Source organism: Nicotiana tomentosiformis, chromosome 9 (genome assembly GCF_000390325.3).
Source record: "Nicotiana tomentosiformis chromosome 9, ASM39032v3, whole genome shotgun sequence".
Classification (NCBI taxonomy): Eukaryota; Viridiplantae; Streptophyta; class Magnoliopsida; order Solanales; family Solanaceae; genus Nicotiana; species Nicotiana tomentosiformis.
In genome coordinates, this window is record NC_090820.1 from 23,447,706 (window position 1) to 23,469,037 (window position 21,332).

At 38.3% G+C, this 21,332-nt stretch overlaps 1 protein-coding gene across 4 annotated transcripts; it reads left to right on the forward strand.

The window, feature by feature from the left end:
* Nucleotides 1-12,924: 12,924 nt before the first annotated feature.
* Nucleotides 12,925-19,596, forward strand: LOC104110326 (retinoblastoma-related protein 1). 4 transcript variants are annotated; one of them, XM_009619791.4, is made up of 18 exons: nucleotides 12,926-13,253; nucleotides 13,742-13,846; nucleotides 13,954-14,096; nucleotides 14,198-14,294; nucleotides 14,452-14,498; nucleotides 14,838-15,036; nucleotides 15,480-15,546; nucleotides 15,660-15,836; nucleotides 15,914-16,107; nucleotides 16,195-17,059; nucleotides 17,184-17,346; nucleotides 17,442-17,514; nucleotides 17,627-17,803; nucleotides 17,889-18,008; nucleotides 18,092-18,215; nucleotides 18,344-18,456; nucleotides 19,043-19,158; nucleotides 19,255-19,596. In XM_009619791.4, the coding sequence occupies exons 1-18, from the start codon at nucleotides 13,170-13,172 to the stop codon at nucleotides 19,397-19,399; spliced, it is 3,009 nt and encodes a 1,002-aa protein (XP_009618086.1). In that variant the 5' UTR covers nucleotides 12,926-13,169; the 3' UTR covers nucleotides 19,400-19,596. The 4 variants fall into 4 exon arrangements, with proteins under 4 accessions (XP_009618088.1, XP_009618089.1, XP_009618086.1 ...); XM_009619792.4 differs by having other exon boundaries at nucleotides 13,957-14,096; XM_009619793.4 differs by lacking the exon at nucleotides 17,889-18,008 and having other exon boundaries at nucleotides 12,925-13,253.
* The last annotated feature ends 1,736 nt before the right edge of the window (nucleotides 19,597-21,332 follow it).

The window sequence follows — 21,332 nt, forward strand, 5'->3', positions numbered from 1 at the left end:
TGAACGAGCGAAGTTCGATAGCATCATGTCAGTTGAAACTAAGTCTGATCGAGTACCCGGCCTGGGCAGATGTGCACAATCGATATCAGTCGAAGATTAGGGTCGAGGACGATCAACTAAGAGCCCCCTCCGGTTCAGTACATCCAAATAGGTCGGTAGTCAAGAATCATAGGGACATCGACAGGGAACGAAGGTCGAACAGAGACCGATATCAACCATATACCGCAGATCAAAGGAACAATGGTTCAGGACGCAATTCCGCCCGGAACAATCAAAGAAGTGATCAAGGATAGAGTTCTCGGGGATTTATGAGCAAAAGTGGTTTCGACAAGTATGTCGATCCCACAGAGGCACCTTAGTTATCAGAATATAACTTTAGCATCGACGCATCGGGCATTGTATCGGCAATCGGAAGGATCAAAGATACTAGGTGGCCCAGACCCATACAGACTGATCCTTCCCAAAGAAACCCAAATTTGATGTGCAAGTATCATGGAACGCATGGTCACAAGACCGAGGATTGCAGACAATTAAGGGAGGAAATAGCCCGTCTATTCAACGAGGACCACCTTCGAGAGTTCCTCAGTGATCGAGCCAAGAATTATTTCAGAGAAAGAGGCGCCAACATGAAAAGTAAACAGGAGGAACCCCAACATGTCATTCATATGATCGTCAGTGGGGTCGACGTTCCACAGGGACCCATGTTCAAACATACTAAAGTATCAACCACTAGGGAAAAATGAACCCGAGACTATGTGCCCGAAGTCACTTTGTCATTCAACAACGAAGAAGCATAAGGCATTTCTCAGCCCCACAATGACGCTCTAGTAATTTCTATCTTATTAAGTAAAATTCAAGTTAAGCGTGTTTTAGTGGATCCAGGTAGTTCGAAGAATATCATCCGATCGAGGGTCGTGGAACAGCTCGGCCTACAGAATCAAATCGTACCCACAGCCCGAGTTTTAAACGGCTTCAATATGGCCAGTGAAACAACTAAAGAGGAAATTATTCTACCGGTGAACGTGGCCAGAACGATTCAAGACACCAAATTCCATGTAATCGAGGGTGACATGAGATACAATGCCCTGCTTGGAAGACAGTGGATCCACAATATGAGGGAAGTCCCTTCGACCCTCCACCAAGTAATGAAATTCCAGACGTCGAACGGTGTAAAATAGTATACGGGGAACAACACGCTGCAAAGGAAATGTTTGCGGTCGACAAGGTGACACCGATATCGACACTATCAACCTCGGAGAAGTCGAGCATCAGACGAAAAGAGGAAGTCAAATAGCAATCACATCCATCAGCCTCGACTAAATCGGGAAAGCGGGAGATAGAAGAAGAGGAGGAGGACTTTCTGACCCCTCAAACTTTTATTGCTCCCGAAGATTCCGACACCACCAAATCAACGATCGAAGAGCTGGAACAGGTTATATTGATCGAATACCGGCCCGAGCAAAAGGTATACCTGGGAACGGGATTAACCCCCGAACTCAAGAAAAGGCTTATTCAATTCCCTATTGATAATATAGATTGTTTTGCTTGGTCCAATTTAGACATGACAAAGATCCTACCGGAGATAACGACACATCGGCTGAGCTTGGTCCCCGGGTTCAAATCGGTGAAGCAAAAGAGGAGACCCCAGTCCGAGATAAAGCACGCAATCATAAAGGATGAGGTAACTAAATTCTCAAAATAGGGTCTATTCGGGAGGTGAAATACCCCGAATGGTTAGCCAATGTAGTTGTAGTCCCTAAAAAGGGAACAAACTCAGAATGTGTGTAGATTATAAGAATCTAAACAAGGCATGCCCCAAAGATTCTTTTCCGCTGCCTAACATCGATCGCATAATCGATGCCACGGCCGGCCACGAGATCCTTACTTTTCTCGATCCCTATTCCGGGTATATCAAATCCAAATGAACCCGGAGGACCGATAAAATACTTTATTTATCACCAAGTATGGAACATATTGTTATAATGTAATGCCCTTCGGGCTAAAAAATGCAGGAGCTACTTACCAACGCCTAGTAAATAAAATATTTGAAGAGCAAGTAGGTAAATCGATGGAAGTTTATATTGATGAGATGCTAGTTAAGTTCCTGCGCGTGGAGGACCATTTAGCTCATTTGCAAGAAACATTCGAAATCTTAAGGAAATACAACATGAAGCTCAACCCTGAGAAATGTGCTTTCGAGGTCGGTTCGAGCAAGTTCCTTGGCTTCATGGTATCAAATCGGGGGATCGAGATAAACCTCAACAAAATTAAGGCCATCGAAGAATCACCATCGTAGCCAATGTAAAAGTCGTGCAGAGGCTAACAGGAAGGATAACTGCCTTAGGCCGATTCATTTCGAAGTTGTCAGATCGAAGCCACCGATTTTTCTCTCTACTCAAAAAGAAGAACCATTTTGCCTGGACCCCGGAATGCCAACAGGAATTAGAGGAATTGAAACAATACCTATCGAGCCCACCGCTACTTCACACTTCGAAGGTAGATGAGAAACTTTACTTGTACTTGGCGGTATCAAAAATAGCGGTAAGTGGTGTCCTAGTTCGAGAAGAGCAAGGTACGCAATTTCCCATTTATTATGTAAGTCAAACCTTAGGGGAAGCAGAAAATAGATATCCACACTTAGAGAAATTGGCACTAGCACTAATAAGCGCCTCTAGAAAGTTAAGACCATACTTTCAATGTCACCACATATGCATATTAACCACTTACCCACTTCATAATATTTTACACAAGCCCGAACTATCAGGCCGATTGGCCAAATGGGCCGTCGAACTTAGTGGGTACGATATTGAATATCAGCCCCGGACGGCCATCAAGTCTCAAATTTTAGCGGACTTCATGGCCGATTTCACTCCAACCCTAGTACCTGTAGTTGAAAAAGAACTCTTATTTAAACTGGGTACATCATCGGGGGTATGGACCCTTTTCACGGACGGGGATTCGAACGTGAAGGGGTCCGGGCTAGGCATCATTTTAAAGCCGCCCATGGGTAACACTATTAGGCAATCTATCAAAACTGCTAGGTTGACTAATAACGAGGCCGAGTATGAGGCCATGATTGTAGGTCTCGAGCTAGCTAGAAGCTTGGGAGCTGAAGCCATTGAAGCCAAGTGTGACTCTTTACTGGTGGTAAATCAAGTAAACAAAACCTTCGAAGTTCGAGAGGATAGAATGCAAAGGTATTTGGACAAACTACAGGTAACTTTTTACCATTTCAAAGAATGGACTTTACAACATGTACCTCGAGAACAAACCAGTGAGGCCGATGCACCTGCAAATTTGGGGTCATCAGTCGAGAAAGATGAGATCATCTTGGGGACTGTCGTTTAACTCTCGAGATCCGTGATCGAGGAAGGTCATGCCGAGATAAACTCTACAAGCTTAACCTGGGATTGGAGGAATAAGTATATTGAATACTTGAAGAATGGAAAGCTCCCATCGGACCCTAAAAATTCGAGGGCCCTACAAACCAAAGTTGCTCGGTTCACATTGACTACTGATGGAACATTATACCGAAGGACATTCGATGGACCATTGGTAGTATGCTTAGGACCAGGAGACACCGACTATATCCTACGTGAGATTCACGAGGGTACTAGTGGAAATCATTCCGGTACCGATTCATTAGTCTGAAAAATAATCAGAGCAGGATATTATTGGATCGATATGGACAAAGATGCAAAGGAGTTTGTTCGAAAATGTGACAAATGTCAAAGGTTTGCACCGATGATCCATCAGCCCGGAGAGCAACTTCACTCAGTCCTATTTCTATGGCCATTCATGAAATGGGGAATGGATATCGTCGGCCCTCTGTCATGGGCCCCAGGTAAAGCTAAGTTCATTTTATTTATGACTGACTATGTTTCTAAATGGGTTGAAGCACAGGCGTTCGAGAAAGTAAGAGAGAAAGAGGTTATAGACTTCATCTGGGATCATATCGTATGTCGATTCGGGATACCTGCCGAAATAGTGTGTGACAATGGGAAACAATTTGTCGGCAGAAAAGTGACGAAATTTCTCGTAAACCACAAAATAAAAAGGATATTATCAACACAGTATCACCCTAGTGGGAATAGACAGACTGAATCAACGAACAAGACTATCATTCAAAACATAAAGAAAAGGTTGAACGACGCTAAGGGAAAATGGAGAGAAATCATACCCGAAGTTCTTTGGGCATATCGAACAACATCAAAATCCAGTACGGGGGCAACCTCGTTCTCCTTAGTATATGGCTCTAAAGCCTTGATTCCAGTCAAAGTCGGGGAATCCAGTGCCAGGTTTCGATATACAGCAGAAGAGTCAAATCACGAGGCTATGAATAATAACCTCAAATTATTGGATGAAAAACGAGAAGCGGCTCTCGTCCAATTTGCCGCCCAAAAGCAGCGGGTCGAAAGATACCATAATTGAAGAACTAATCTTCGCCATTTTAAAATTGGGGAAGTGCTAAGGAAAGTTACCTTCAGCACCCGAAATCCAAACGAAGGAAAACTGGGTCCGAACTGGGAAGGACCGTATCTAATACTCGAAAACATCAGTAAAGGATCCTACAAACTCGGTATTATAAACGGCAAACAGCTACCAAGCAATTGGAATGTGTCACACCTAAAATGATATTACTGCTAAGGTACGACCCTCCCATGTTCATTTATATTTCGAAACTAACCCCTGCAGGAGTTCGATCGTCAACAAGGATGGATTATTCAACACAAAGACTTAGGCCTGAAAGCACGCGTTGCACTCTTTTTTTCTTAGACCTGTTTTATCCCAAATGGGTTTTTCGGCAAGGTTTTTAATGAGACAACCATTGATCGTGCTAACTTAGAACAATTCAACAGTATTCGAGGTCTCTTTACAATCAACCTCGAATACTGAAGGGCATTACCCTCGAATATATCAAGTAAGTTCAATTGATTATCAAACTCGATGCAAGGAAGTTATGTCATAACGGCAGGGTTTCGATAGGAAAAATTATAAAAGCCAAATGGTCAAAACGAACCATGCTCGTGTAGTCTGCTCGATCCCTGGTACAAAACATAAACACATGTATAATGATATAAAGAGGAATTTCTTCTTTGCCGATACTCCACGTCTCAAAATCCATCCTCTATTCCTCTATTTTATTAAGCCTACGGGCTACATTACTTCGAGTTCGAGCAATCGCTCACTCGACCATTAAGCCTACGGGCTACATTACTTCGAGTTCGAGCAAGCACTCACTCGACTACTAAGCCTACATGCTACTCTTATTTCGAGTTTGAAGGAATACTCACTCAACCATTAATCCTACGGGCTACATTACTTCAAGTTCGAGCAAACACTCACTCGAATACTAAGCCTATGTGCTACTCTTATTTTGAGTTCGAGCAAATACTCACTCGACCATTAAGCCTACGGGCTACATTACTTCGACTTCTAATCACTCACTCGACTAATAAATCCTACGTGCTACATCACTTCGAGTTCGAGCAAGCACTCACTCGGTTATAAAGGCTACAAGATCCAAATACAATCAAATTTCCTAAAGACTTATGAAAATCTTCATAAGGCATGAATGAAACAAAATCTTCACAAGGCAGAGAATAAAACATAGGAAAGTCGGGAAAAGAAAAGATCTTTATATATATACAGGACTGTTTACAATGTCCGAACAGGACCCTACATAAAAAACGAAAACGAAAACTAAGGGCTAAGTTTCTTGGTTATCTACGGGGGCAGTCTCTTCTCCATCGGGCTCCTCCCCGCTCTCGGACCCACTCTTGCTCCCATCATCACCATCATCATCATCATCGGAAGCTAAGACTTCAGCACCGGCTTTGAGCTCTTTAGCCCTTTTTATCTCCTCGGTGAGATCGAAACCTCGAGCATGGATCTCCTCAGGGTCTCCCTCAGAGATCGGCACTTAGCAAGTTCAGCAACCCAATGTGCTCGAGTGTTGGCGGTCTCGGTTGCCTCTCTTGCTTGTACCTGAGCAGCTTCAGCATCGGCCCGATAGAAGGCCACGAATGCATCTGCATCGGCTTTTGCTTTTTCGGCCTTGGCAAGCTCAGAGCCTAACCGAGCCTCGAGCTCCTTTATTTTTCACGCTTGAACCGAGCTTTTCTCCTTCAGAAGTTGAAGTTGACCTTCGGACGATGATAATTGGGCTCGAGCAGCCTCTTTCTCTGCAGCAAAGCGGTCCATACCTTCTTTCCACTTCAAGGACTACGCCTTTATCACATCGACCTCCTCACGGAGCTTCCCGATCATCTCAAGTTTTTGCTGCAGCTGTGAGACCGAAATATTAGCCACCGTTCCAGTATCGAGCCCATAGGCTTTTAATAATATCATTACCTACTCGGTCTGATCGGTCTGATCTTGGTGAGCCTTGGCCAACTCAGCTCGGAGGTCCTTGATTTCCTCTCCCCTTTGCCCTAAGAGGAGTTTAAGGGTGTTCCTCTCCTCCGTAACCTGTTAAAGGTCAACCTCGTATCGACGCAGTTCGGCTCAATACCGAGAACATGCTTCTCGATAAACCGCTGGGGCCCACAAAGAAAGAAGAAAAAAAGTTAGAAAAGAATACCAAACATAAAATTGGTATCAACGAAGGGAGTTAGAGCTTAACCGATTTAGAGCTTATTACACTTCACAGAAAAGGCCTGACACATCACTAGGGCCAGCAACATCCTCGACGCCAGTAAACAAATCACAGAAGGGGTCCTCCCCTTTATGAGATCGGTTTATTTCGAGGGCCTCCAAAGCTTGGGCTTCCCGAATCGCCCCTTCGGAAAAGGCAGGAAGAGTGGGAGAGTCTCCGATTACTATTGCCCCAAGCGACTCGCTTCGGGCGTTCTCCTCAGTTCTGAGAGCTTCAGGACCGACCCCTTCTAATATACCCACAATTTGTTGACTTCGGTGGGAAGCATCCTCGACCTCTAACGATTCGGGGACTCTACCCGAACTGTCCTCCGATATCTCCTCAGCTCGAGGCAAAGCTTTATAAATCACTATCGATGTAGCTGCCTTTGGGGGCATCGATGGTTTTCTTCATTCGGGCCACCAGCACGGATTCGTCGTTTTCTTCTTCCTCCTCGTCTTCACCCCTTAGATATAGAACTGATTCCATGGTTAAAGGGATGGTATTCTTCCTCGGCTTATGAGCCATCCTCGTCTTCGATTTTGGATCTTCGGAAGAAGAGGCCCTTTTTCTCTTATTATCCTTCACCGATTTTGGAACAGAGATCGAAGCCTCTTCCTCGCCAGGCGGGGGCCTCAAAACCGCATCTTTGCCCGCACCTACATATGAAAAAATTAATTTAAATATATAGAAAGCATCTCGTTCGAATTGCCAAAGATACGAGAAATAGGCTTACCATAATTTTTTGGCCTCCCATCGGCCCTTTGACAAATCACGCCATAAGCGCTCGGCATATATGGAGGTCGAAGCAAGATTCCGAACCTAGTTCTTGAGGTCGGAAACTGCACCGGGCATCCAAGGAACCGCTGCAGCACAAAAGGGGGATATCGGTGAGAAAAGAAATAAAGGGTCAAAATAGTAGGAGATAACAACAGAATTACGCTTACGCTTCATGTTCCACTCCTCGGAAAATGGCATCTTTTCAGTCGGAATCAGGTCCGAAGTCTTCACTCGAATGAACCTGCCCATCCAGCCTCGATCCCTGTCCTCGTCTATGCTCGAGAAAAGAACCTTGGTAGCCCAGCGCTGAAGTTTTATTAATCCGCCTCGAAAGAGGCGAGGGCAGTACAATCGAATGATATGGTCGAGGGTGAAAGGCATCCCCTTGATTTTATTCACGAAGTAACGGATCAAAATAACGATCCGCCAAAAAGAAGGATGGATCTCGCCTAGGGTTATTTGGTATTGACGGCATAAATCAATAATAACAGGGTCGAGGGGACCTAACGTGAAAGGGTAAGTATACACACTTAAAAATGCTTTCACGTAAGTGATGATATCTTCTTCATAAGACGGGATTACTATTTCTTTATTCTCCCAATTGCAATCTTTCTTTAGCTGTTCGAGGTGCCCATCGGTTATCGAACACATATACCTCGATACTGGCTCACATCGGCCGGGAACCGACGAGTCTTTATCGACCTTAAAATCAGAGGTAAGAACACACGCCCCAGGAATGCACTCCTCAGGCCGTGGCTCCACCGGTATTTTATCGGCGGCAGGCTGTGAAGAAGAAGCTTTTTCTTTCTGAGGAATAATTTTTGATATTTTCACCATTTTTGGATTTAAAGATCGAAAATAGAAGGAGGTAACAAAGATTTGGTCTTTTTGAAGAGAGATTTTGCAGTGAAAAATTACAGATTTACAGATAAACTCAGAAGATGCAAGAAATAATTTTATAAAATTTGGAGATTGGAGACGCAAAAGTAGTAAATGGTAAAGAAGGGGACTATTTACAGAGTAAGCAACGTCAGTTCAGTATCAACAGTGGCCGACCATCGTCTGACACACATTAAATGCCTTAAAAAACTAAACCGACAGGACAGCTTCACGTGCGTCATGATCGAGTCCGATGTAAACGTCAGCTTATATCTGATCGAGCCGTTGGGAAATCATATCGTTTCTCGCCACATCCTTCTTGAGAAACGAGGGAACTATCTGTATACGGTCGAAACTGATTTCGGCATTCGTACGTCTAATCGAGATGGGAACATAACAGACCGAAGAAAGTCTTCATGATATCGAGATGGGATCCGAAGAATGGGATCCGAAGAAGGCATAGACGAGCTTCAAGTTTCAGGAACAGGTCAAATACCGAGCTCGAAATCATTATCGAGCTCGGGTCCGAATCGAATTATGATGAGATATAATGGAATCGAGCTTAAATGTGAGAGACCAACCAATACCGAGCCCAAGTCACTACCGGACCCCAAGTCGGCTTTAAGCTCAAACCCGCATCGAGCTCTAAAATTGAAAACCGACCAATACTGAGTCCGATCAAGATCGAGCTCATAGACAAGAGCCGTTACAGCCGCACTAAAGGAGAGAATCTCGGCGGGAATTAAGGAAAAGTTAATTTATCATGGGTTTCCACTATGTATTTTTAATTATATCTAAAGTAGGATCCTCACACTATAAAAGATGGCTATATTTATGTAAAGGGGCAAGTTTTACCATACATTGTAACTCAGATATCATACACTCCCATATTGAAGAATTATCTTTTTTTAGCTTCATAAGATTGATTCATCTTGCTTAATCCATAAATCATCCTCTTTTCAACTTCGCTTATTTTTCATCCTTACAATCAATATTCGATATTCTTATTTACTCTACGATTTGTGTCAAGTTATACCACATATCCTTAGAACTACGTACAAATTCAACTCTATCCGTTTTTCGGGTAAATAGTATTGTTGCTTAAAATTATATTATTCACGATACAACGTCCCATATATATATCGTTCACTCAACAAGCCCCCAACTCCGTTAGCTTTTCTCTTTTTGTTTTTTCGACAGAAAATGTATTGTTTCCATTTATTATAGCCTAATAGCACTTACAATAAATGAAAACAATACATATATTTTCAATATAATCTGATTATATTATGCAAGGTTTATGTTTGTGCATCTTTTGAAATGGAGATCACTAAATATTTTGTAGCAAGAATGGATCTTCTACCTATTTGAAGTGACGTAAGAGTGAACAATGTTCATTTTAAAAGATTTTTCGTAAGTGGAGCGAAGAAAGATTTATTAGAAAAATAAGCATAAAATTTGCAAATCTATTTGAAGATGTTATCAGAGAAGAAATTACTGAAAAGAAGAAATTGATGTTGGTATATATATATTGCCTCAATTGGGTTTATAAATGGGTAATTCATAATTGAGCGGGCTAGCCACTTTTAAATTTTGTAATTGAAAAATATATTGTCACGGAGTTTTAAATTTTAGGAGTGAAATTCTATGATAATATTCTGAAGTTTCATATTTAAAATTTTAAACTCCATGTCAGTGGTTATTGTTCAATTATAGGGGTTGAAAAGTAGGTGGTTTGCGCTATTACACGGATAAATTTACTCAGTGCGCACAAAGTACTCACCCAAAGAGCAGAGGCTGTGGCAAAGGTTGTAACAGCTGCAATTTTTTTCTCTCACAAAAAAAAAAGTAGGTATTCGTGAATTTATTCGTTTAAATATGGGACAGACCGTGCTAATTTTAAGGCTTTACTTTATGTCTAAATTGACAGTTACTTTACATTATTTTCAATTTAAAACTTTTTTTGCGAAACGATATGTAGATGACATACTATGCTAAAAGTGTCCATCACTGCTTCTGACAACAACGAATATAAAAAATAAAATAAAATTGTCAACATGACATTCAAATTACCAAGCTAGTTCAGTCATTTCACTATTTTCTCCCATAATACACTAGAGTTTTTGTTTGCTTTTTAACGACACAATATTGAACAAATTTCATTTGTAGCCGGCCGGTGAAAATCATTTGTAGCCGGCCGGTGAAAACAATTATCATTCGCTAGCTATGAATTAAGCCATACAATTTATAACTCCAAACAAATATAATGGCTAGCTTAAATTGGTCTTCTAGCACTTGCATAATTTAGAATAGCACGAGCCCATTTACGTAGCTTGAATTCATCTTCTTTGGACTACTATATCCTATTTATTTTGTCTTTTATTTGGGTTATTCTTTTATTTCTTGTTCCAAGCTATACGAATAACATGTTCCATATCTTTTCCTCTTATTTGAAAGTATATATCCTCGTAGAAAATATGTGACTTGGCCATAATTAATTTTTGTCTTAACCTCATCATGTTTGATTTTTTGCTTCGGTACCACGCTAAAGATAATAACAAGCAAGTTTAAGAGCTATAAATATTATGTGTTTTTCACTTTGAATGAGAGCTTTATATACACAAAGTACTTGTAATTAATTGATTTTCGTTGATGCTACCTACAAAGTTTCTGTCTTTTTCGAATTGATGGTTAAGGACTCAAAGCCTTATGTATTGTAGACCAGAATAACAAGAGGAAATACTTTATACTCTATGCGTTTTATTTAACTATTTTAACACGAAATTTAATAAAGAAAAAAGTATATTCAAAACTTGTAGTTTTAAATATGCCATTGAGTTTTTTTTTGGATAATAGCGTTCGAGATACATTAATGATACATTGTAAAATGCACGATACACTTTATATATACAAAATTTATACATTGTAGAGCAGTCTATACACTTTGGATACACAAAAGCACTCGTGATACATTAATAATACATTTTGGATACATTGTAAGATGCACGATATACTCTATATACAAATTTTATGCAATGTATGTACTAAATAGACTGTCACTATACAAAAAATATATTAAAATAGACTGTCACTATATAATTTATATACAGTAGATTGTCATTATACAAAATATATACAAAATAGACTGTCACTATATAAAAATTGGGTGTGCGCTTGTATATGGAGATGAAAAAGGAAAACTTGGATATCACTGAATATCCATTATGCATAGCGTTGAAATATATACAAAATAGACTGTCACTATACAAAAAATATACTAAATAGACTGTCACTATACAAAATATATATAAAATAAGCTGTCACTATACAAAAAATATATAAAATAGACTGTCACTATACAAAACAGATACAAAATAGACTGTCATCATATACAAAATGTACAAAATAGACTATCATTGTATAATTTATATACAATAGACTGTTACTGTACAAAAAAAATACTAAATAGACTGTTACTATACAAAATATATACAAAATAGACTGTCACTATATAAAATATATACAAAATAGACATTTCGGACTATTAGATATAATATATTTGGGCCGAAGGGACATTTCGTGTCAATGTGAAAAAATATGGGCTATTAAAATTTTGAGGGGCTATAGAAGGTCATTTTCTCAACAATATTTCCAACAACCAAGGTAGTGTTGGGATTGGGCCAGTGGCATAAATATATGGCTTATTTCATTTTTAGCCCTCGCCAAAAACTATTATATTCGTTAACTAAAAAAGGTATAGAATTTGTATAATTTTTGTGTTTAACATACAGAATATATATATATATATATATATATATATATATATATATATATATATAAATATATTTTTTTGGCTATTATATTGAGAGCGGCTATACAATGTCATTTTCTCATAAATATAGTCTCCCATGGGTCTCTTAGAGGTAATTTTCTTCCTCAACAAAAGGAGAGAAAGCAAAGTGCTATACTTGCAACTAGGCGCCTGTTTGTGGGCCTTTGTGAATTGGGTCAAATGTTCAGATCATTTATGGGCCTAGATTTGTTCAAATCAGGCCTAGGTCATATAGAATAATATAAACACTACTCTTCCCGTTTCAATTTATATGTCATATTTTAATGGAGAATGGAATTAAAAGTAAGACCTCTAAATATTTAAATGGCATACAAAAAAATTACGGTTAAAGCATAACTTGTTTTACTCCTGAAATCTGAATACCATCACATTAATTGTGACAGAGGGAATATGAAAATTATGAAAAATTCTCATAAGAAAACACATGTACCAAGCTCTTTATTAGCTTTACAAAAGAAGCAACAAAACACATTTGGACATTCTAATTTATTAGCTGAATCTTTTCACAGAAAAGTAAACAAATCATATCAAAAAAGCTTTTTTTTGGGAAATAAAAACACCAAAGTTATAGGAAAACCGTTTCGGGTAAATACAATAAATCGTAACGGGCAAATCCGTGCAATGTAGAATTCAACAAACGGTATATTTTCGCGGGAGTCCACGGAAATGGCGGTAAAACCTAACAGATAAACGCGTGTCACTTTCTGATTCGTTGCTTTCCTCACCTAGTCGGCTATGTATCGATATTAACATTTAACATCACCTATGTACGTTTTCCCGCGCTAAAGTTAGGGTTTATAGCTGCAGAACGGAACAAATAAAAAAAAAAAGCAAAAAACCAAAGAAAGCTTTAGAGATAGAAAGAGAAAGTGAAAATAAGAACAAGGAGAAAATTAGGGTTCTTTTTGGCTTGTGTGAAATTCACTAATTCAGATCTAATTCTTCAGATCTGATACATTATTGTTCCCTTTAGTGCAAAATTTTCAGATTTTGGGGTTGTTTTTGCAATTAGTGATAAAGATGGTGGAGCTGAATAATTGTTCTAATTCTGAAGAGAATGGTTGTGTTGATTCTCTTGAAGTTCGATTCACAGATTTCTGCAAGGTTTGTTTGTTTGTTTTTGCTTTTCTTGTTTATTTTGTTTGTTTTAATTTCAATTTCTTTGATTTTGATTTTGGAATTTGACATTAGTTTCCAAGTGCTTCAGTTAAAAATTGATTCTTTTGTTTACTTACTAATTTTGTTCTTGTTTCAGTTAAAAGAACAAAATTTGTTCTTTTTTATTATTTGGTTATTTTGTTGTTACAAGATTGTTCGTTTATTTACTTTTGTAATTCTTATAAAAGTTTCAGTGAAACCTCATACACCCAATACTTTCCACTTTTTGTTTTACAATTATATTCCTTTATCCATATTTTTATTTGAAAAAAAGACCTTCTTTTGGTTATTTATTCTTGCAATTTGTCCTTTTCTTGTATTCCGTAATTATGAAAAAAAAACTTTTTGTATATGGTGTGTTCAAATTAATCTTTAAGCGGGGTTTTTGTTTAATATTTTTGTTTATTTTTAACATTTATTGTTTGATTTTACAGAATGGATTGTCCATGGGTGAAAGCTTTGTGACTGAAGCAACAAAGCTGTTTAATGACAGTAAACATCTTTTACTGTCAAATAACTCTACTATTGGAGTTATAACGGTAACTCCCGTGATATGCTCTCTTTGTTTTGCATATCATAAATTTGTTTGATTACCCGAATTTTATAAAAAATACATACTATGAATTGATTCTGAGTTCTTGATCAGCAGGAGGGTGTTGAACGGTATTGGTTTGTGTTTGTTCTGTACTCGGTAAAGAGATTAAGTGAGAAGGAAGTGGGAAATTCGAGTAATGGGAATGAAGGAAATGCATTTTCTTTGTGCCAGATTTTACGAGGGGCTAAACTCAAGTGGGTATTTTTTTTCCTTCTAATTTTCAATATCCTATTTGTTTTCGTGTAGAAGTCTTGATTTACCGAGGTTCTTGTTAATTTTGTTTCGTTTGTTGTAGTGTTGTAGACTTCTTCAAAGAACTTCCGCAATTTATTCTAAAAGTTGGTCCAACATTAAGCAATCTGTACGGTTCAGATTGGGAGAAGAGACTTGAGGTAATGATGTTGTGGAGGATTAGTCTTGTGTTCTGAAGCTATTTACGTTTCTGTTGGCTCAATTGAAATCTATCTGTAGTTAGCAATATGTTATGTTTTTGTTTGTTGTTTTAAGCATCTATTGATGGCTTTCTATTTGTTTAAATTGTTGTACTAGGCAAAGGAATTGCAGACCAACTTCGTGCATTTGAGCCTTTTAAGCAAGTGGGTACTCTTTCATGCACTAGTTTCCTCTACTTATGAAGCTTTGTGGTATTTTACAGTATCATAAATGTTGGTAGATTAAGCATTTCTGCTGAACAACTTCGTAATCTTAATCTAGTTTGATATAAGAAATCTTTTGAACGTCATATTTGATGCAGTAGGTCAAGTATCCTGTCTGGTTTCTCCTGGTGCTTAGCTTGTATTTCTTGAGGGCATGATAGTATTTTCCTATCTTAGCGTCTTCTCTATAATACAGAACGTGCCCAGATGACTTAGATAAGAGTTTGAATGAGCCAGCTATCTGAACCAACCTGACCTCCCATTTCCTTATGTTTTTAGGTACTACAAGCGAGCGTACCAAGAACTGTTTCTGGCTAGTGGTAACAACGAAGATAAGCCCTCTGCTACTTCTAGTTCTGCTATCCACTTGCCGCAATATTATCGTTTTGGCTGGTTGCTATTTCTTTCACTTCGCATCCATGTATTCAGCCGCTTCAAGGACCTTGTGACATGCACAAATGGTTTAGTTTCGGTGCTGGTAAGTTTCTCAACAATTTAGTTGAATGTTTGGATTGTCTGATTTCTTTTGTTTATATGTTCATGTTGTACTGCGCATGCATTATAGACAGTATAACTTGTGCGCAATGTTGCTAAAGTTGTGTTGAAGCCCTCAAAAAAGGTGCATGTTAGGTTAGGTGCTTCGTATTACTTAGGTGTTGTTTAATACAGACGCCAACGTGCTGAGGTGGATCTCATTGGAGACAGCATTTTTTCTTGGAAATTGATAAATTATATGAGGCCAATAGGTTGCTTTAGCTACAACTTTGCATTTAAACCAGCTGACCTTGGCACATTTCTACTCTTTTTGTCTTTGACATCACTGGCATAACAGTCTTGCAATTTTATGGATTGGATAGTACCATGTTGCTCTTATGAGATATTTGATGTGTCTGACTACTGGCTTCATAAAACCTTGTGCAGGCAATCTTAATAATACATGTACCTGTCCGCTTCAGAAATTTCAACATCAATGACTCCTCACGGTTTGGTAATTATCTATGTATATTAAGCATTAAAAGAGTAGGGTTTTGGTCCAATACCTCTTCAACTTTTGTTCCATGATCCTGTTGTGACCTTATACTAATGCTGATTTTGTTACAGTTAAGAAAGGAGACAAAGTGGACTTGCTTGCATCATTAGGCAAAATTTATCAGACCTCAATAGATGACTTAAGGGAGACCATGGATAAAGTTAACTATCTAATAACAGAAAAGTTGAAGAAGAAACCTTGTTTGGCCTCAGAATTTAGGACGGAGAACCTGGACAACCTTGACACAGGTTTGTCTCAAAATCAGTGATGTCTCGCTTTTTCTCCGAGTCGGTGCTTTTACTGAAAGTTAGAATTTTTATTGCAGATGGTTTAACCTATTTTGAAGATTTAATGGAAGAATCATGTTTACCTTCCAGTGTAAGTATACTGGAGAAGGATTACAGTGATGCAATACAGAACAAGGGTGAATTGGATGAGAGGATTTTTGTCAATGAGGAGGATAGCTTGCTGGGTTCCGGAAGCTTGTCTGGAGGTGTTGTCAACATGAATGGAGTCAAGGTTTGTTGGATATCTTCCTGATTTATTGAGGCCATAATGCAGTAAGCACTCTTTGAAACCATTTTTGTTTGTCTTCTGTTTGTGTAGAGGAAATTTGATGCAATGGCTTCCCCAGCAAAAACGGTTACAAGTACACTCTCTCCTTACCGTTCTCCAAATTGTGCTAACTCAAAGATGACGGTAGCTACACCTGTAAGCACAGCGATGACAACTGCCAGGTGGTTGCGTACTGTCATAGCTCCGCTACAGCCAAAACCTTCAGCAGAGCTGGAGAGATTCTTGTCCTCCTGTGACAGAGATGTAACAGCTGACGTGATCCGGAGAGCTCAGATTATTCTCGAGGCTATATTTCCAAGTAGTGGTCCTGCGGAACATTGTGCAGCTGGTGGGAGCCTGCAAAGTACGAGCTTAATGGACAACATATGGGCAGAGCAACGTAGATCCGAGGCTTTGAAGCTGTATTATAGGGTTCTGCAGACTATGTGCACTGCAGAATCCCAGATTTTGAATGGGAACAATTTAACTTCGTTGCTAACGAATGAGAGGTTTCATAGATGTATGCTTGCCTGTTCAGCTGAACTGGTTCTTGCCACTCACAAAACAGTTACTATGCTGTTTCCTGCTGTCTTAGAGAGAACAGGAATCACAGCTTTCGATCTCAGTAAGGTGATAGAGAGCTTCATCAGGCATGAAGAAAGTCTTCCTCGAGAACTGAGACGGCATTTGAATTCACTTGAAGAACGACTCTTGGAGAGCATGGTTTGGGAAAAAGGATCTTCAATGTACAACTCTTTGGCTGTCGCAAAACCATCACTTGCTGCAGAAATCAATCGCACGGGCTTGTTGGCTGAACCAATGCCATCCTTGGATGCAATTGCAATGCACATTAACCTTTCGTCAGGAAGCTTACCGCCACTGCCGTCTCTACACAAGAACAACTTGGCCCCTAACGGTATTGTATTTGCCCCTAATCTCGAAGCTTCATTAAATGAAATGACTTTTTAATTCTGAATTATGCCTTTTCAGGCTATTTGGATAAAAAGTAACCTAACTTTCTCTCAAATTAATCTTGTTAGGTCAAATCGGTGATATCCGGTCGCCAAAGAAAGTGTGTTCCGAATATCGCAGTGTTTTGGTTGAGCGAAATTCCTTCACATCACCTGTGAAGGATCGATTTCTGGCTCTCAATAATATAAAATCAAAGTTTCCCCCTCCAGCTTTGCAGTCTGCATTCGCAAGGTATTTTGATTTATAGTTGGATTCTTTAGTTTTATTTACTGTTCAATTCAGGGATTTGTATTCGCTTTAAAGGGTTGATCTTTGAACTTTTACAGCCCAACTAGACCAAACCCTGGTGGTGGAGGGGAAACGTGTGCTGAGACAGCAATAAATGTATTCTTTGGCAAGGTAGACATTCTTTTTATATGCTATAGACTTTTTTTCTCGATCAGGAGATTTGATTTCCTTTTATTTAGGGTGCTTACTTAACTTTTTTTTTTTTACGTCATGTTCCACCTAGATTGTAAAGTTGGCTGCTGTCAGAATCAATGGCATGATTGAACGGCTACAACTTTCTCAACAAATAAGGGAGACTGTATATTGCCTTTTTCAGAAGATTCTCAGTCAGAGGACAAGTCTTTTCTTCAACCGACATATTGATCAGATCATCCTTTGCTCTTTCTACGGAGTTGCCAAGGTAGTTTTTCAGAAAAGAGGGGGGATATTGGAGCTGTTAGTCTGTTATTCTCTATTTTCATATCTTGTTTCTTGACTACATGCAGATTTCACAACTTAACTTGACCTTCAAAGAAATTATATGCAACTACCGAAAGCAACCTCAGTGCAAACCACAAGTCTTTAGAAGTGTTTTTGTTGACTGGACATTAGCACGCCATAATGTGGTATGTGATCAGTCTTTAGATTGTTGACATTAGTCTCTTATTGTTTGTGGAATCACTGATCAAATTAATTGGTTTTAAAACAGAGAACAGGTGCAGATCATGTCGATATCATCACATTCTACAATGAAATGTTTATTCCTTCTGTGAAGCCATTACTAGTTGAGCTTGCACCTGCTGGAAATGCAGAAAAGAACAACCGCAATGATGGTAAGTTCTCTTCATTATGCCTTTGTTAGGTGATATTTTTTCTCTTGGTTTGGTTGCTATGTCTGATTCCTCGCTCATGTACCAATGTTAAATCTGTGGCTCTTTTTTGTTTCTTCATTTCCATTCAGGTCAAGGTCCGGCATCCCCCAAACCATCTCCATTTCCGAAGCTCCCCGACATGTCTCCGAAGAAAGTATCTGCAGTACATAATGTTTACGTCTCTCCACTTCGAGCATCTAAGGTAGTGATTTAATTCTCAATGATTTTTCCAATGCTTTAAATTCGACATACCTGAAGTGTTTTGGAGTTGAGAAATAGATGAAATATACCTGTATAGTTGAAGAGGACGAACTTATATACTAAAATGTAGGTTCTGAATTATGCCTAACTAACTATTGCTGGCATGTTCTTAATTAGGAATGACGGTCAAGTATTATATTAGGTAATACAGAAAGGACTCCTGCTTCAGTACGAATCTTGAACTTGAAATTAAAAAAAAAATTGTGGAAAAGAAGATGCTTATTCAGGAGGGAGAGGAGAGTTTTGTGCCAAGTCGATGAAGTTTCCTGTTGGCCTGCTAAATTTTATAGTTATTGCTTGTCCCTGTGATGGTAGAAAGCTACTTGTCTATTGTTAGTTGTAGTAATCACTAGCCCAAAGGAATATTAGGAGTAACAGTTATTGGGATTTTAGAATTTCCCTTTAAAGTCTGAGCTTGTTTGATTTTATAATATAGTGGTAGGAGCTTGAATAAATAACACTTTTTCTTTCTTCCAAGTTTTAATGAGCTCTTATTTCTCGCATTTATCTCTTGTTTCTGCTTTCAGATGGATGCCTTAATTTCCCATAGCTCTAAAAGCTATTATGCTTGTGTGGGAGAAAGCACTCATGCTTATCAGAGCCCTTCGAAAGATCTGGATGTAATCAATAACCGCTTGAATGGGTATGTGGTTTTTACCTATCTGCAAATTCCATCATCTAAATCTTTCATGTCAAGTACTCTTTAACTCAAACCTGAAAAACCTTCATTAATCTACAGCAATCGGAAGCTTAGAGGCGCTCTCAATTTTGATGTTGATGCGGGCTTGGTTAGCGACTCTATAGTTGCTAACAGCCTTTACCTTCAAAATGGAAACTGCAGATCACCGGTTGCACATGTGAAAACTGAGCAGCCTGAGTCTTAGTGCTGAAGAACTTGCATGTAAATAACACTTTTGGTTTATGACATTTCTTTTTTAGTATTAAGCTACGCTAAGGTAGAGCGGTAAGTTATTGTAAAATCGCCGCCACCAACCTGGTAGTTCTTTATCTGTTGATTTCTGATTCTGGGAATATATATAGATGGCTATTTCCCCTAATAAGAGTATTAGTTTTACTTCAACTCACTGGTGTTTTTCTCCAAAGTCTAATTGACAATGCTTGTTCTCAGTGGCGGATCTAGAGGCTAAGATGGGGGTTCCAGGAACCCAGTAGTTTTTGCCCAGATTCTTGTACATGTATTAAAAAATTCATTAACGATCTATAAATATTTGACTGTGAATCTAGTTATTAACTTGAGATCGTTGGAGGAACCCATAAGCTTTAAATTTTGGATCTGGCTTTGCTTGTTATATTCCATATCTTTTCATAACTGCTGGAAGGAAAAGCTGAAAGCCAAGAACTTGGTAAAGTGATGTTGGTGAATCTGCAGTTGATCTTGTTGAAGCAATTAGCCTTGCACTAGAAATGACTTGTTCATAATCAAAGCGTAAAAGATGTAAAGGAGCACGTGCGTGTTCACCTATTCTGTTCATACTTGAAAAAGTAAATTTGAATTAGGCCAGCTATTTGTATGATAATCCGGGTACTTAGAACCTGTTTGGCCAAACTTCTGGGAGGTCAAAAGTATTTTTTAATAAATTTAAGCTATTTGGTACTTTTTAATAAATTTAAGCTATTTGGCCAATACGGTAAGATACTTCTGGCCGCATCAGAAGCAATTTTTTTGCTTTTGGGAAGAAGCAGAAAATTCTAGCTTCTTCCAAAAAGTAGAAACAGAAAATTAATTTATTCAAGACAAAACTATCCTCATCATAAATTTATATTTTTTAAATTATCCTTTACTAATTTAAGCCTTTTCTTTTCCTTATTGTTTCTAGTTTCTATCATTCTTTTGAAAACTTTCCAAATTCTTTTTTGACTTTTCTTGTTTTTGATTTTTTCTTTGTGTAATGTCTTGTAACTTTCCAAATTATCTTCTTCTTTTTTCACACTAAAGCAAATTATCTATATCTTTCTTTGTATTATCAAATCTCTTCTTACAAATACTCGTTTATAATTTCTTATGTTATACGCTATTAATTCTCGAATCTTTAAAACAATTATTGAATAATAGGTAATAAATTTACAATTGCATAACATAATTTATATACTTTTAAAAAAGAAAAAGAAAAAGCCTCCACATTAAGCCAAATGACAGTCTCACAATAGGTCACTTGGCAATTTAGGAGAAAGTTAGTTAGGTTCGGTAATAATTAGTTTCTTTTTTAATTTAAATTTTTAAAAATTAAATTATGCATTATGTGTTGTTAATAATTAGTTATTATTTTTGAATTTGAATTTAAACATACTTAACTATTTGTTTTTTTACGAAAATAATAATTCTTTATATATTTAAAATTATTTCTATTTTACACTCAATGCCATCTTTCAAGTTTGACACTCCGAATCATCTTGTTACAACTACCATGGTGTGATGACCAAAAATATCATCTTTAAATTTAATATTCATTTCTGTGATATGAGACCTTGAATAGCACCATTCAGCTTTCTTCGACTTGTGTGCGCAATCAGTAAATTGTTTCGGAAAGCTTTTATGTGAAAAATGGATTAAAATGTGAAATACAACTTTAAAACTCAACTGAGTTGACTTTGGTCAATATTTTGAGCAAATGGACTCAGAACAGTGTTTTGACAGTTCCGATAGGTCCGTATAGTGATTTGGGACTTGGGCGTATGCCTGAAATTAGATTCGGAAGTCCCTAGCTCAAATTATCGCCTTTTAACGGAAACTAGAAATCTAAAGGCTAAAGATTTTCAAAGTTTGACCGCAAATTTGACTTTATCGATATCGGACTC

Excerpts from the sequence above, each read along its gene's own strand:
- LOC104110326 (XM_009619791.4), top strand. The coding sequence starts at position 13,170 with ATGGTGGAGCTGAATAATTGTTCTAATTCTGAAGAGAATGGTTGTGTT. Across the intron at positions 17,515-17,626 it reads TAAATGTATTCTTTGGCAAG|ATTGTAAAGTTGGCTGCTGT; the intron begins GTAGACATTCTT and ends TGTTCCACCTAG. Across the intron at positions 18,009-18,091 it reads CATTAGCACGCCATAATGTG|AGAACAGGTGCAGATCATGT; the intron begins GTATGTGATCAG and ends GTTTTAAAACAG.